The sequence below is a fragment of the Chiloscyllium punctatum genome, chromosome 40 (assembly GCF_047496795.1).
Source record: "Chiloscyllium punctatum isolate Juve2018m chromosome 40, sChiPun1.3, whole genome shotgun sequence".
Lineage (NCBI taxonomy): Eukaryota > Metazoa > Chordata > Chondrichthyes > Orectolobiformes > Hemiscylliidae > Chiloscyllium > Chiloscyllium punctatum.
The window spans coordinates 42,253,752-42,271,441 of NC_092778.1; the positions used below are offsets into that span (position 1 = coordinate 42,253,752).

The window sequence follows — 17,690 nt, forward strand, 5'->3', positions numbered from 1 at the left end:
GTAAATGCAGAGATGTTGCTTCCTCTTGGGAAATAGTCTAGGAATAGACGGTTAGAATAATCTCAGAATAATGGGTTGCACATTTAACTCAGAGGTGGAGAGGAATTTCTTCACTGAGGCTTATGAATCTGTGAAATCCTTTACTGCTGAGGGCTATTGAGGCTGGGCTGTTCAGTATATTCATGGCTGAGATAGATAATTTTTTTAATGGGAATTGAGGGTTGTGGGGTAAAATTAGGCAAGTGGAGTTGAGGGTTTTTAGATCAGCCATAATTTTATTGAATGGTAGTTTAGACTTGATGGGCTGAATGGCTTACTCCTGCTCCTGCATTTTGTGATAATGGTTTATAGTCTTAATACTGGTTTTCAAATGCAAAATGTGGCAAATTATGGAAATCTGAAATGAAAACAAAGTGCTGGAAAATCTCAGCAGATCTTTCAGCATCTCTGAAGAGAGAAAAAAAGAAATGTTTCAGATTGAATGATTCCTTTGTAAGATGAAGTCCCAAAGAAGAGTTGTTCAACTCAAAGCATTAACTCTAATTCTCTCTCCACGGTTGCTGCCAGACCTGCTGAAGTTTTCTATTTTCTATTTGTTTTCTGTTCATTTTTGTGTTTTTTTATTTTATTTCTGGACTTCAGTAAGTATGTACGCTATGTTTCAGCATGGAAGAATGTGAAGCACTCTGCACCAGGCTGGCTGTGATGGTCAATGGTCAGTTCAAGTGCCTAGGGAGTCCCCAGCACCTCAAGAATAAATTTGGCAGCGGATTTACATTACTGGTCAAAATCCATGGAGATAAACCTGATCTCAAGCCTTTCAAGAACTTTATTGAAACTACATTTGAAGGTAAAGAACTAACTTCATCTGGAATCCTCCACTTGAATCACATACTAAACAGGAATCTCATTCTGCCTCTCATACATTATTACTCAGTCACTCTTTTTCATTCTTTGTCCCATTACTGTCAATCTAAAAATGTCTCCATCTAACTTGCTGTATTTTTCACCCTGTCTCACTCTCCTACTCTCTATGACTCCCTTCTTTGTCATATGCTTATTGTCTATCTTTCTCTCTCTCCAAGTCTCTCTGTCTTCTCTATTTACTTCTCTGTCTCTTTGTCTCACACACTGTCTCATTTCAGTTTGATCAGATGGGCCAACGAGTGAAAGATGGAGTTTAATTTAGAAAAATGTAAGGTGCTGCATTTTGGAAAGGCAAATCAGAGCAGGACTTATACACTTAACGGTAAGGCCCTGGGGATTGTTGCCAAACAAAGAGACCTTAGAGTGCAGGTTCATAGTTCCTTAAAAGTGGAGTCGCAGTTGGATAGGATAGCGAAGAAAGTGTTTGGTATGCTTTCCTTTATTGGTCAGGGCATTGTGTTTAGGAGTTGGGAGGTCATGCTGCGACTGTACAAGGACATTGATTAGGCCACTGTTGGAATACTGCATTTAATTCTGGTCTCCCTGTTGTAGAAAGAGTGTTATGAAACTTGAAAGGATTAGAAAAGATTTAGAAGGATGTTGCCAGGGTTGAAGGGTTTGAGCTATAGGGCGAGCCTTAATAGGCTGGGGCTATTTTTTCTGGAGCGTCGAAGGCTGAGGGGTGACCTTATTGAAATTTATAATATCACAAGGGGCATGGAGAGGCCTTTTCCGCACGGTATGAGTAAAAACTAGAGGGCATAGGTTTAAGGTAAGAAGTGAAAGATTTAAAAGGGACCTAAGGGGCGACTTTTTCACGCAGAGGGTGGTATGTAAATGGAATGAGCTGCCATGGGAAGGGGTGAAGACTGATACAATTACAACATTTAAGAGACTTCTGGTTGGGTATATGAATAGGAAGGGGTTAGAGGGATATAGACAAATGCTGACAAATAGGACCAGACTAATTTAGGACAGCTGGTCAGTATGGACAAATTGGACCATCTCTGTGACTCTGTGACATTCTCTTGCTATCACACAATGGCTTTCACAATTCACCTCATTCTCAAGACACTTTCTATTACTCTCTTTCTGCTCACCTTTGATCTCTTCTTGTTTCTTTCTGTCTCTCTTATACAGTCTCCCTCTCCCATTCCCTCTGTCTCCCTACCTCACATATTCAGTGTCTTTCTTTGCCTCTATTTCCCTCTCTCTTCTCTGTTTATTTGCCTCTTTCACTTTCTTGCTTACCCTGTCTTGGTCCCTCCCTCTCATTACCTCAACCTCACTGTCCCACCCTTTTCCTCTCACAACCTTTTTGTCAATGGATAAGGATATCACTCAGAATGGTATTGTTTCCTATTGTACATTGATGGTCTGTGCTGTGTCAGCTGAAGTCAGAAAGTTATGGAGTAGAAAGGATGGTAATTTTGGCCTCAGTGCAATTGGGGAAAGATTGGGAGAATACTTTAAGAACTCTACTGCTTGTGTTTCAGTAATCTCTATTGAGAGCATGGGCACTGGCTAATAGGATTCAGGCTTTCTACGATGCCCGTTACAGGTGGATAGTCTATCAATATTTAATATGCAAAGGAGGGCATTGAGATCTGAGAAAGGCACAGTCAGTGAAAGGATATTGTGACATAAAACATTTGTTCACTGACAGCTGATTTCAATGATCAAACACGCTATTGCACATAATTTGATTAATTAAAACACGGGTGATTTATTGATGATGGATAATAGGTGAGATATATCACCGGTGATTTGGTGAAAAAAGTCTGTTTTTCATTTATTCTCAGGAAGGCACATATATGTCCCATCCCTGGACATACTGAGGCCTTTAAGGGTTGACCACACCATATGTGGGTATGGGCCTAATGGTTGAGGTAGGCAGTAGTAGCCGTTTGACTTGTTTGCAACATGAGAACTTCAGAGTCAGATTGTTGGTATCTGCACAAATGGTCAGATTTATTGAATGTAATGCACATTTTTTTTTCTGGTGAGATTTGAACATGGTTCCTCTGGTATCCTTCCAAGTATCAGAGCTCCATACTCAGAGTTGTATATGCCATATGTACTTGGAATGGTCAAGAAATCCATGTTGATGGTTAATGTTTGCCCATCTAAAATTATGTTGTTTTTATTTATGCCTCGAACTTACTCTTGTTTTGTTGTATGACAGGCAGTATTTTAAAGGATGAGCATCATGGAATGGTGCATTACCACTTAACCAGCGAACTCCTGTCATGGTCTCAGGTAGGTTTCTTTGTTTGACTAGGACCCTGTGAGGAAGGATTTGTGACACTCACTATACCAGAAGTTTACAGAGAAGACAAGCAGAGGACATTCTGCCCCTCTGAACAAGCAGGGGTCATTCTGCACTCACAAACAAGAGGGGAGCCATTTGACCCTCTGAACAAGAGGAGACCATTCAGCCCCCATCCATTACATAGGAACAAGGGAAATTATACTTCTCTCAGGCCTTTGATGGCATTCACTCAATCGTTCCTGTATCCACAGCTCTTTGGGGGAGAATGTCCCAGGTTTTTACAACCCTTTGTTTGAAAATATATTTCCTGACACCATCCCTGAAGAGTGTGGTTTTAATTTTGACGTTATGCCAGTTGAGATTGTTTGTTTTCTTTCTATCTATGCTATCAATGTTTTAACTGAACTTAGAGACAATTTCGTAATCTTCCATATTTATGAAAATATCCCAACCTGTCCTTTAAAGAAAACCTTTTCAGGTCTAGCATCATTGCGTTGAATCTGTACTGTATTCCAAGACCAAAATATCCTTTTTGATTTGCACTGCCCATAATGAAGTTATTTACTCCAAATTAGATATAACAAAGACTCTGTATCACAAGCTTCATTTCCTCACTGTAAATCTAATTCTCTTGAGATAAATGCAATTTTCAATCAGTCTTTTTGATTACTTTATGCACATGTGCACCAGGAAGAACTGTCCCCAGGGAAAAATAAATTGGGACAACAGCCCTAGACCCTCTGTTTTGGGGGCACTCTGCATGGGCACCTAGGAGGACCTAGTACCCCCAGGATGGGAGCGACATGCGCATGGATGACAGTGGCATCACGTGACCTTCCATTTAGTTTCCAGTTTAGTTTGATCATGGCAAGGCATCATTAACTCAAAAGAGCTTCATGGAATTCCAGCCTGTAATGCCGATGAGGATTGCCACATGATTGTGGAGGTGTCAAGCAGTCTGGTACATCATTTGTGGTAAACATCTCCTTAAAACAATTTAAGATTTTCCTATGGAATGGAAGTAAGCCAGTCACTGAGGAGGCATGGGGGTCCTATAAAATGTGATTTACCCCAGGGAGGTGGGATTTCACACAATGTGATTTACCTGGGGGAATGTGGAGTCCACACTGTCAGATTTACCCTGGGGGAGGGCGGAATCCACACTGTGGGAATGACCCTGGGGATGTGGGATCTGCACAGTGTGATTTACACCAGGGGAAGAGGGGAGTCCACAGTATGATTTACCCTGGGCTCCGCACCTCACTGGGAATCACTCTGTTATTAAATTTTATTGATGTGTACATGGACACCTAAATTATTTCAAAGATTTAGTTCCTCACCAATAAGAACTATTCTGATTTGTGTTTGTGATATTCAAAGTGAATGATTCCACATTTCCCTGCTTTGAACTCCATTTGCTAGAAATTTGGTCATTAATCTATCTGTGTCACAAACATTTTCTGCCCACCGACCCGATTTCCTGTACTGTGGAGGACAGTATTTAAAGAAACTGAGCAAGTATCTGTACATGGAACATAGAATGGTTCCCAAAATTAATGGACATGCTATATACAGATGGGGAAGTTGGCCAGGCTGAGAATGTGAAGGCACTATTGAATTTAAATAAAATGCTGCCATAACCAGAGGTTAGTTTGGGAGAAAGGGAGCAAAGCACCATGTTCAGAGCATGGAGGAATGAGGATCCTGGAAGGCTAACTACTTTTTTAACAGACACAGAGGGGAATTAATATTGTTATCACATCATTGTGTACATTGTTAACTGAGTTATTAATCCACCAACAGTTTTCACTATTAACTGAAATTACTAACTTATTGATAGTATTCATTGCTGATATTAATCCATCAATAGTATTCACTTTTAATTCATGTAACTAAACTCTTGATAATTCACTACTGATACTAGCCTATCAATAGTTCTTATTGCTTGCTGATACTAATCTTTTGTTCATTGTTAACTGATATTACTAGTAGCTCAGGTTTCTAATTGTCATGCTTGCTTGTAAATGGAAAATTACTTCAATTTTCCTCCCCTTGTTTGCAGATATTTGGCACACTAGAAAGGGCCAAGGAGAAATACAATATCAAGGATTATTCAGTCAACCAGATCTCCCTTGAGCAAGTGTTCCTCAGCTTTGCTCGTTTCCAGCTGGGTTCAGAAGAAAGACCTGATTAGCACCAATCAAAATAAATTCCTGTTTCAACCTCGAACTTACAAGTGCAGGAGCCGCACACATAGGGAATTCTATCTGGGTGGGTGGAATGATGCATTAGAAATAAAAAGCTAGAGGAAAATTAACACTAAGTCTGAGAGGCCCAGACTCTGCTGGAGTTAGGTTGGTTCAGAAGCCTGCTGGAATCAAGGGCTTCAATTCTCCAACTGGTAACTGAGCAGAACAATTCACTCAGGTACAGAAATGCTGCACTGTCCTGGAAATTGGCCACTGGTGCAGTACCTTATTTTTGTTATGTTAGTGGATATATCAGACTGGGGATACAACCGTTTGCTGAATTAACTTGTTCCAAGACAAATATAAAAATTATGAAGTGATCAAAGCAGACGTGGCCATCAAAATTAATCATGTGACCTTGCCCTGGTGTCCCACATGCCCATTAAAACCTTCACTTCCTAATTCTTTCTTGGGGATCGAGGTTCCTATAGTAAAAACTGGATCCCTCTTAATTCAGGGTTGAATCCTCATCCTTCCTCAGCAACATCATGATTGACCTTATGTAGCTTATTGCTATTTTGATCGAGTGCTAATTGTGGTTTGTTCTTAGTAATAACCATGCTAAAATTGTGGATCATTACAAATAGTGACACAAACAAAAGCACAATACTGAAGAAGCTAGAAATGTGAAATTAAAACAGAAAATGTAGGAGTTACTGGCAAGTCAGGCAACATATGTGGAGGGAAAGACAGAGTAAACATATTAAATTGACGGCTTCATATCAGAACTACAAAAAAGTTAAGGATTTATAACAGGCTTTAAGCTCGTACAGAGGTTGGGTAATAGGAGGAGAAAGAACAAAAGGAATGTTTGTGATAGTTTGGCAGGCAGGAGCAACTCAGGGATGATAAAGAAGATGACGCAAAGCAGAAGAGATGATAGAGAGACTAGTAAAGAAGCAAAGGATGGTTCTGGAGGAGATGTGAATGACAACATTGCAATTACTGTATATACTCGTGTATAGGTCAAATCTTGAAGACTTTTTTTAAGGTGAAATTAGGGGGTCAACTAATAGACAAGATATTGTTTTTGAGGGGATGAAATTCATGCTTGATGTGAGTCAAACGTGGACAAACAAGATCCAGGTCTCTGTGATAAACAACATAAGGATAAAGAAGAATGGCCATTATTGAAAATTTATTTACTAACTAACGACCTCCATTCTGCCTGCTATGATAGAATGGTACAATACTGTCATACCATTACAGTAAGTCTGAAAAACTGGAGCGGAGCATGACAACTGGCAGACTGGAAGATCTGGAATGGAGCGGTATGACCAGCAGACTGGAAAGCAGGAGCGGAGTGCAGTGAGCAGGCACACTGACTGATAAATGTTGATCTGTAACTGAAGAACTAGGGTTGACTTATTCATGAGATGTATGGAAAATACAAGATCTTGTTTGGCTAAAATAAGAGGTCAACTTATATATGAGGTCGGCATATACATGGATATATACAGTAATTCATCTCCTGATTGTCACTTGCTGTTTACAATAAGTCCAGTGCTGGTGGAGATTTTGTGCTTGTCATATTAATCTTAGTAGTATTAGTGATTTGATACTAGTAAATATCCCTGATGCTAGTGGAGATTTGTCACTAATATGATCATGGTGTAAGTATTGTTTCTTACTACCAGTAACAGAGATCACAGACACATTGTAACCTTGCGTCCAAATGAGCCAAATAAATCAAATATCCAAATAGATTAGGTAAATGTGAGGGAAACCAGGGCACGACTTATAAGCTGAACAAAGAGATCTTGGAGTGCAGGTTCATAGTTTGTTGAAAGTGGAACCATAGGTAGATAGCACAGTGAACAAGACGTTTTGTGTGCTTGCCTTTATTGGTCAGTGCACTGAGTATAGGAGACAGGAGATCATGATGCACCTATATATTGGTCAGGCCATTTTTGGAATACTGCGTGCAATTCTAGTATTCCTACTATCGGAAAGATATGGTGAAACTTGAAAGTGTTCAGAAAGGATTTACAAGGATGTTGCCAGGTTTGGAGAGTATGAGTGATAGGGAGAGGCTGTTTAGGCTGAAGCTATTTTCCCTGGAGCATCAGAGGCTGAGGGGTGAACTTGCAGATGTTTATACAATCATAAGGTGCCTGGATAGAGTAAATAGACAAGGGTCTTTTCCCTGGGTAAGGGAGTCTAAAATTAAATGGTTTAGGTTTAAGGTGAGAAGGAAAGATATAAAAGAGACCTAAGGGACAACTTTAGTAAACAGAGGGTTGTGTATGTATGGAATGAGCTGCCAGAAGAAGTAGTGGAGACTAGTTCAATTACAACATTTAAAAGGCATCTGGATGGGTATATCAATAGGAAGGGTTAGAGGGATATGGGCCAAATGCTGGCAGATGGGATGAGATTTATTTCCGATTTCTGGTCGGCATGAACAAGTTGGATCGAAGGGTCTGGTTCCATGCTGTACGTTTCTATTATTCTATAATGGCTCCTATCTGCAATGGCTATAAGTAGCATATAATAACAGAATAGCCTTCTGTGTTGTAATTATTCAGTCCATTGTGTCAGTGCCGACTCTCTGCAAAAGCATCTCACCTAGTTCTGCTCTCTGCTGTTTTCCTGTAGCTATGCACTTACACAATTTCTGATTGCCTTTGCAAACCACGATTTAACGTGCCTCTACCACACTCTAAGGTGTGCAGTCCAGATCCTAACCACTTGCTGTGTAAAATGGTTTTCTCCTTGTGTCCCCATTGCTTCTTTTGGCAAACACCTTAAACTTGTGTCCTCTGGGTCTCAATCCTTCTAACAACAGGACCAGTTTCTACTTTTCTACATCACATAAAACCAAATCTGAGACTCACTTTATAAACTTGTTATTGATAAGTAAACTCAGCCTGGCATTAGCTAAATTATTTGCAAGTAATTCAGTGAAATCTTTGCTGCTCACTGGAACACTCAGTGTCCAGTTTTGAATAGTCTTAGCTTATATTTACTGATATTTGTTGCAGTAGGATGAGATAAGGTAGAATTCTACCGGTAAGTGAGTTTTTATGTATGAAAACCCCTCCATTCCAACCTCATTATAGTTAGGAACTTGAAACAATGTGTGAAATGCATCAAACAGGACATCAGTACGTCATCGGATAAAATGAAGCCATAGATCAAAATAACAACTTTCAATTCAAGCAACATCTTTCTTTGGGTACTGCGATCTGCTGACCTTGGACTGTATATTATGTTGTTTTTGAGGGCTGTCCTATGTAGTCCAAGGTATCAGGCTGTTAGAGAATCTGATCTGCTCTGGGCGATACTTGAAAAAAATTTAGGTGCAATATTAACTCAATCAACCCTGTGTATTTAGTGAGTGTGCCTGCAGATTCCAGTTACCTGAAAATGAGCTCTACCACACCACAGCAATTGTCAATGTGTTTTTCTATTTCTAATGGATTTAGTGCATTGTCCCACCTAATCAGAGTGTGAACATATCAATTCTTCTGAGTTTAAAGCATTATCTTCTGAAATAAATTTGTACTGTATACGTTAAACAAACATACTCAGATTGTGTGAAGTATATCAGTGGAATTGATAGATTGAACTGAGATAAATTTTTTGAAGCTGAGTTCTGACCCAAGTGATAGTAAATGACCAATACTGTCATATCTCAAAGTTTCACTGTTTACTATAGATAGTCTGAACTCTGCTCTTGCATGGTTTGGGCTGCATAAAGGAGAGTCTTAAAGTATCTTGTACAGGGCTAGAATTTTCAGATTTCTGCCTGTATTGGTAAGCTTCTGAAGTTTCTACACATTGGAACCCATTATCTAAAGTTGTGCTGCCCAATGGGTGCAAGAGTGAGCATTTCAAAAAATCCTAAATTGACGACCGCTCACTCATGACCCAGTATCCCAGGCTATACCCTCAACATCATCCTCCCCAGCAATGAAAAATCACTCCTTTGGTTTAGATAGAAGTCAAACAGAAGTGAAATCTCTCAGAACCTACATGGTTCAAAAACCTTAGTATTTGAGGCTCAGATACTGAGTGTCCCAAACATTCATTAACCAAAATTGGAAAGAGATCCTAGAATTAGTTATAAGCAGTGCTGTGCAGTCATTTTCCAAAGTACCAATCACAAAGGAAATTATGTGATCAGGACTTTTTAAATATGTTTTCTAATCAACCCATTCAGACATGTTATTACACACCTCTGGAGCAGGTGGGATACAAACATGGGCCTCCTGGCTCAGAAATAAGGACGTTACCGCAGTGTCACAAGAGACCCCTTAGCACTGTTTTCAAGTAATCACTATGATGGTGTTCACCTGTGCCTTCTTACAGTTATGGTGCTAACAACTGTTACCTGGAGTGACACTGACTGAATTTCCTCCATACTGTTCTATACCCAATAGATGTCAACAATTACTACAAAAGTGACACCTGCTATCTTCTTTGTGTTCTGGATTATGAAGTTTTTTTTATTAAACCAGCACTTTAACAATGTTTAATCCTCATTTTAATGTATTTTTTGTGTTGTAGATCTGAAGGTATAGTTTGTTAAAAATAGCATTGTGATTATCTCTAATTAGAATTTCAATAAAGATTTTCAAACCTTGAATGTTTCTTTTTAAATGTCACCCTGTCTCATCTGTAATTAAGATGGCTGTGGATTTAAATCCCACACCAGATGCTTGAACACAAACATCTCAGCTGACCTTCCAGTGCCATACAGAGGTGCATTGTCAGAGGTACTATTTCACAAATGAGATGTGAACATGAGTGTCATCTATCCACTTAGCTGTAAAAAATTTTCATGGCACCACAAGTTTGCTATTGTATACATTTCATTACAGCAATCAATATATTTCAGAAGTATATGAGGCTATGAAGTGAGTTCGGACATTGCTAAGACCTTGTTGGGTTGTCTTTGTTTAAGGATGAAATTTACTCCAGACTTGAGTTTTTGACATGGGTTCTCTTGTGACAGAACAGACCAATTCTTGACCTGCAGCTCTTTGGGCACATGGGGTATGATGTCCACGAAGACGGACTTAGAGTTATGGGATTTACTTCCTTTTCTTTCCTTCTCTGCTGCCACTATGCCTCATCATTAAATATTGGGACACAAAAAGCCTGATACAACTTGATGAACAAGTTGTTACTATTTTAAATGATTTGTACCAGCATCCTCCATGTCACTTAATGTCAATACTGCTGCACTTTGAGAAGAGCTTCAGAGTGTCTTACCAGTGGTATCTTTTTGGCCGACTACTGAAATGCTAGCCATTTGAGTGTTGACAAAAGAGGACCCGGTGAGGGAGACGCTTTTCAGCCATCCAGCCATTACATCCAGTTCACCATAGTTGGGTTTGCAGGTGTTTTGCCTGAACGTTTAAGGAGATGTCTTCAAGAACAAGACTAGAATTTGTTTCAGGCTCCTGCCATTGAATCCAGAGACTGCAACAAAGCACTGGTGGTGGAATTTCTCAAGCACTCTTATTAGTTTATTGATACGGTGCACAGTTCACATCTCATTGAAGTATAGGAGTATGGTGGAGACAACTACTCTGTACACAATGACTTTTGTTGACTTGTGAGCTTGTTTTTTCTCAAGTACTGACTGCAACTCAGCTTTCTACAAATTACACCATACCTGATCCAGCATTGAATCTACTCATCATTGTTATGGACCAGACCAGACTCCTTCCAACATAAATTAAAAAGGTAGTCTAGATAGTAAGTTTTTCTTATTTTAAAAGTAAATGTAAGGTGTTGAGTTCCAGATGTAACTTGATCGGTCAAACTACCAGATTTGAAGTAAAATACAATTTATTCATATACTACGGTTAAAATGCAACAAAAGAAAGAATAAATAGAAAAACTGGCAATTGGCCTACCTATAAATCTATTCAAAAACTTTTTTAATAAATACTTTTTATTAGAGACTTTTTAAAATCCTTTACAAAACATCTATATAGCAAAAAAAGCACCAAAAAACAGAAAAGTACAGACAGTACAACAAAGTCATAACGCGATACTATTATTAATAAATGACCTACTATACTACCAGAACGAATATATGTACTCAACTTACACTAAACTACAAACCATTAAATAACTATTAACTTAAACTAAATTCAAGTAACTTAAATTATATCTCATTATTCTATCGCACTCATCCCACTGAGGCTCCCATCCCTGGGAGCACCAGTTATAGCACCTGTATTTTTTTTTCCCCAGCCTCCTCCTTCCGGGCTCCAACGGGCACCGATCCTGATTCCCACAACTATACCACAGCCCTAATTAATATTGCTGATAAGTCTGCACCAATATAATTTGAAAAGGGCCCCCATGTCTTGTAAAACTGCTCCGCTTTGTGGTGCACCGTATTTGTGAGGTAGTCTTGGGGGAGATGCTCCATCACCAGACTACACTACCCCTTAAGACCTGGTGGTTTTTCCGACACCCAATTCACTAGAATGTTCTTCCTCGCACAGTAGGTAAGAATGTTACACAATCTCTTCCCATGCTCCCCCAGAGAGGGCAAATTTAACAACCCCAGAAGAAGAAATACCGGATCCAGAATTATTTCAATCCTCAAGGTGTCCTTTAGCTCCCTTACTATAGCACTCCAGTATCTCTGGATCTTACAACGTGACCAGTAGCAATGTGTAAGAGTGCATATATTAATTTTACATTTGGGACACTCTGATGACACTCTTCTCTTGAACTTAGCTAGCCTCTCTGGCGCCCTGTGTAAAGATCTTCAATTGCATGGCCTGCTCTCTGTTACATACTGACATTTTCCTTACATTTCCCCATATATTTTCCCATACCTCTGATAAAATATCCTCTCCTAGCTCTTGATTCCACATCCTACAGATTCCTTCCACATCCTCCATTAATGATACAAAGTACTGACTGAAAGAGCATTTCCGAACTGAGCATTTCCGAACTGACAGCCAGACTACTGTGACCACTAGGACTCATAACAGCACACAAACCAACAGCCACTCTCAGACAACAACTCACTAGAACGAAGGACCCAATACCCAGCATGAGCAAAACCAATGTAGTGTACAAAATCCCATGCAAGGACTGTACAAAACACTACATAGGACAAACAGGAAGACAGCTAACGATCCGCATCCATGAACACCAACTAGCCATGAAACGACACGACCAGCTATCCTTAGTAGCCACACACGCAGATGACAAGCAACATGAATTCGACTGGGACAACATTACTATTATAGGACAAGCCAAACAGAGAACAGCTAGGGAATTCCTAGAGGCCTGGCACTCATCCACAGATTCAATCAATAAGCACATCGACCTGGACCCAATATAGTGACCACTGCAGCGGACAGCTGGAACTGACAACCGGAAGCGGCAGATTCAAACCACTACAAATGCCGGAAGAAAGATCACAGAAGCGCTTCACAGGAGGCTCCCAAGCATCGAGGATGTCACCTAGACAGGGGACGAAACGTCTGCAACACAAATTCCCAGCTCGGCGAACAGAACCACAACAGCTAACAAAGCATTTATTTGATATTTCTTCAAATCCAGAAGATCCACCCCTCCCTCAGCTTGTGAAAGCTGCAATTTCGTGAATTTAATTAGAGGTCACCTGTGACACCAAATGAAGGGCCCGAGGCAACCATTGAGCCTCCATAACACTTGTCTGGGTAGCAACAACAGGAGCATTCTCATGGGGTGCAACAGGCGGGGGAGGACATTCATTTCACTCAGGGTTATTCAGTCCAACCATGATGACAGTAACCCACCGCAGCAAATCCTGGTTTATCCTCTCCAATAGTTGCACATAGTTAGCTTTATACAGGTGGTGGAAGGAAGGGGTAATAAAAATTCCCAAATACAAAAAACTTTTTGACAACCATCTAAACGGGAACTGCATTCCATCCTCCAGATTAGGCACCTCCACTAACCCCCTACTGGCATGGCTTCCGATTTTGTAAAGTTGACCCTGTAATCCGAAAAACCACCATTTGAGTTAATTGTTTGAATCAGTCGAAGAACAGACTTCTCCAGATTGGCCAAGAACAAAAGGATGATATTAGCATATAAGGTGATCTTATGCTCCCCCATTCCTAGCCTTAGTGCCACTATTTCAGGATCCCTCTTGATAGCCTCAGCCAATGGCTCAATTGCCAAGGTGAATAACAGAGGTGACAGAGGACACCCCTGTCGACTACCTCTCCCAATGTTAAAGTTATCTGACTTAGCACCGTTTGTAATGACTGCTGCCTTATGATCATTATACAATACTGCCACCCATCTGGCAAAGGATCCTCCCATACCAAAGCGCTCTAGGATCCCAAACAGGTACAGCCATTATATCCAATCAAATGCCTTTTCTGCTTCTAGGGAGACCACCAAACCTGGGATCAATCTTTGCTGGCATACCTGCACTATGTCCAATACCTTCCTGATATTGTTGGAGGAGCTATGGCCCTTGACAAAACCCGTCGGATCTTCTTTTATTATATGACCTTCTCCAACCTCAGATCGAACATCTTGGAAAGAATTTTAAAATCTACATTCAACAGTGAAATGAGACTATATGAAGCACATTCTTCGGGGTCTTTCCCCTTCTTTAAAATGAGGGAGATATTAGCCTCCCTAAGAGAAGGTGGCAGACAATCCTGTGCATATGAATAGCTATACATCCCCAGAAGTGGCTCCACCAACACATTTACGAATTCCTTATAGAATTCACTTGGGAATCCATCTGGCCCCAGTGTTTTGCCATCCTGGAGATGCCTTATTGCTTCCTGCACTTCCTGTACTGTTATAGGTGCATTCAATAGGGAAGCCTGTTCCGTGCTTATACTGGGGAGATCCAGATTCTCAAAAAAGGACTGCATTCTTGCTGCACCATGTTTACCTCCGTCCAACCAATATAACTCTACAAAGTATTCCTTAAATCTAACATTAATCTTCTTCAACTCACGGATAATCATACAAGCCTTCTCCCTAACAGGCTTACTAAATTGGGAAGATTTTTTCTTCCTAGTCAAATATGCCAGATATCTACCTAGCTTGTCTCCAAATTCAAACAGTCTTTGTTGAGCAAAGGAGACCATTTTTTTAGCCACTTGTGTGTGCAATGAGTCGAGAGCCGCTCAGTGGGCCATGACCTGCTGCAACTTGACCAGAGAGGGCCTATTATAATATGTTTCCTCAGCTATCTGCAGCCGGGCCACCGGCATCCATTGTTGCTCCTCCCTCTGCCTCCTTCTAGTTGCAGAATATGAAATGATCAGTCCTTATAAATATGCTTTAGTGGCCTCCCAAGTAAAGCCAGATTGCTGGCCATACCTGAGTTGATATCCCAGAAGGCCCTGAACTCTCTTCTGATATATTCAACAAATTTGCTATCCCTTAATAGAAATGGGTCCAATTGCCAGTGCCCAGGCATCCTTTCCACTACCCCTGATTTTAACATTTAAATATACTGGCACATGATCTGAGACAGCTATATTCTCAATTTTGCATGCCAATGCTCTGTCCAAACCATGAGTTGGCATTAAAAAAATGTCAATTCACATATGGCACTTGTGTGGGTTGGAGTAGAACATAAAGTCTCTTCCATTAGGGTGGAGATGCCTCCACACATTCACTAGTCCCAATTCTTCACACATGTCCACCAACTGCTTAGATTGAGTGGGCATACCTGCAGGGCCCCTTGGTACCCTGTCAACTTTGGGATCTATTAGGCGATTAAAATTCCCTCCTATGATCATGCAGCGTACCCCATGATTCATTAAGTTAGCCACTGCATTAATTAGAAATTTAAGAGGGTGCGCCAGGGGACAATATACATTCAAGACGCCATACTCTTCTCCATGTATTAGGGCTTTAAGAATGATAAACCATCCATGTTCATCCTTAATCTGCTCCATTACCTGGAAAGGGAGTTCCTTTTTACCAATATAGCCACTCCTCTACCCTTAGAGCTGAAGGAGGAGAAGAATACTCTGTCACAACTCCCCTGCTGCAATTTCAGATGCTCCTTATCAGTTAGATGTGACTCTTGCAGCAGGGTGATGTCCACCCTTTCCTTCCTAAGGCTTGACAACACCTTCTTCCATTTATAGGGGAAGGCACCCTTTTGTATTCCAGGTGCACCACCTGAGCAAATCATTAACCATGGTCATCCAGGGCAGCCTATAGCTTCCCAAGAGGAGGAAGCTTATCTGAGGTGTGTTGAACCATAAAGACATTAACTCTATGAAGTCTAAAACCTAATCCTATAAGACGTACTACAACTAAAAAACTAATCATTACATTTAACTTAACCAAACAGCCAAATAACCGCCAATTCACTAGAAATCTTCCCTCTTGTCCATAGGGGCACTCCTTCCAATCTTTACTACTAGCTTAACTCCCTCTTGCTGAGGCTGTGTCCTAGACCAGGCAATTCACAAATGAGAATTAACAATGGATGCCATCACATCCACCCCCCACCCCCGCTCCCCACCACTCATCTTAACCACAGATTCAGCCACCCCCAATACAAAATCAAAAGGACAGCAATAGAAAAAGTGACCCACATAATACCCAACCAACCGATATATAAAATAATTCAACTTTTACAAGGCTGTACTGACAAAGCCAATAATCACAAAAAAGAAAGGGGAAGAAGTAAAAAAAAAGGGGACAATTAAAAAAACCCATACAGTTGTCTGCAATGCTGTCCCCTCCCCTCCCATCCCGACTCAGGTCCTTCAATTCAAAGAATTAACAAAGTCCTTCGCTTTTTCTGCGGAGTCAAAGTTATATACCAAACTCCATGGACGAAACACAACATGGCCAGGTACCTCAAGGAGTATTGAATGTTCAGGTCCCCTAATTCTTTCTTGACTCCATCAAATGCCCTTCTCTTCTTAATTAGGGCTCCTGAAAAATCCTGAAAAAACATTATCTTTGAGCCTTTGTACATTAAATCCTGTGAATTTATTTCCCCGCCTTCTTGCTGTTTCAACTATTAATTATTTTTCTTTATAATACAGGAGCTGCACTAGGACAGTGCGGGGGTGCGGGTCCGATCCGGACCTGCACATTGCGATCTGGTGGGCCTGCTCCACGCTCACCAGGCCCAACTCCAACTCCAACCCCAGGAACTTCGGGAACCAGACCTCCAGAAAGCTGACGAGGTCCTCGCCTTCCTTGCATTCCGGAAGACCCACGCGTCGTAAGTTTTTTCTCTTATTTTTGTTCTCTTGGTCGTCGACTTATTCCTGGAGGACCCGAACCTGGTCTTCCAGCGTTCGGATCCTTCCTCCCCAAGACCTCCACCACGGTCTCTGATGCCTCTACTGCCTCCATTCTTCGGTGCAAAAGTTGGATTTCCTGCTCATGCTTCTTTTAGCATGGCAGATAGTAGTTCTACTGCTGCTTGGATCCACTCTCGGAGTTTGGCAAATTCCGAGAGTAAATGCTGCTGTCCTGTTAAATCCAAAGGGGGCACCATGGGAGTTTGAGCACTGCCCCCCCCCCCCCAAACCGATGCAGTAGGAGAGTGTCCTGAATGCTGTGCTCCTTTAGGCCCTTTTACTTTATTCGATTTCATCATGGCCTTAAAGTTGCCACACACTATTTCAGCAGCTCCAAATGATCAGTAAGTACTTTTTTTCACCTGAGGGTGGTTGATAAGTGGGGGGGGGGGGGGGGGTTAAAGGACCACCTTGCCTGCGGGTATGGCATAGAGCCCAGCATAGCAGACAACTCAGACTGCCACCACCTTGGATCATTATTTGAAAACGTAACAGACTAATAGTTACTGAACAGTAACTGTTCCAATATAGTGACATCCCATAAGGGCAAATTCAGAAAACAGATTGTCTCACATGTAATTCCAAGATAGTAAGAACTGCAGATGCTGGAGATCAGAGAGGATAAAGAGTGGAGCTGGGAAAAGCAGGTCAAGCAGCATCAGAGGAGAAAGGGAAGGTTCTGACCTAAAATGTCGACTCCCCCTCCTCCTCTGATGCTGCTTGACCTGCTGTGCTGTTTCCAGCTCCACTCATTTGCAGCTCCAGCAACACAAGAGAAAAAACATCAGAACTCAGAGTGTAGCAGGGAGAGATGTACTGCATCAGCAGACCCAGCAACAACCACTACAGAGAAAATAGAAACTAAAAATCCTGGTTCTGTGAGATCTTGAACACACCCATTCAGGCTGCTTCTATTGTTCCAACTTTTAAAAAATACCCCAAGACCTCACAAGCTGTTTACTTTAT

At 41.1% G+C, this 17,690-nt stretch overlaps 1 protein-coding gene across 3 annotated transcripts in view; it reads left to right on the top strand.

Moving 5' to 3' along the window:
- abca3b (ATP-binding cassette, sub-family A (ABC1), member 3b) overlaps positions 1-9,992 on the top strand; it is a 115,139-nt gene extending 105,147 nt beyond the window's left edge. For all 3 annotated transcript variants that reach the window (XM_072559638.1, XM_072559639.1, XM_072559640.1), the window contains 3 exons: positions 666-850; positions 3,113-3,186; positions 5,262-9,992. In XM_072559638.1, coding sequence (XP_072415739.1) covers positions 666-850; positions 3,113-3,186; positions 5,262-5,393 — 391 coding nt within the window. In that variant the 3' untranslated portion in view covers positions 5,394-9,992. The remainder of the gene's footprint in view (positions 1-665; positions 851-3,112; positions 3,187-5,261) is intronic.
- Positions 9,993-17,690: the final 7,698 nt, after the last annotated feature.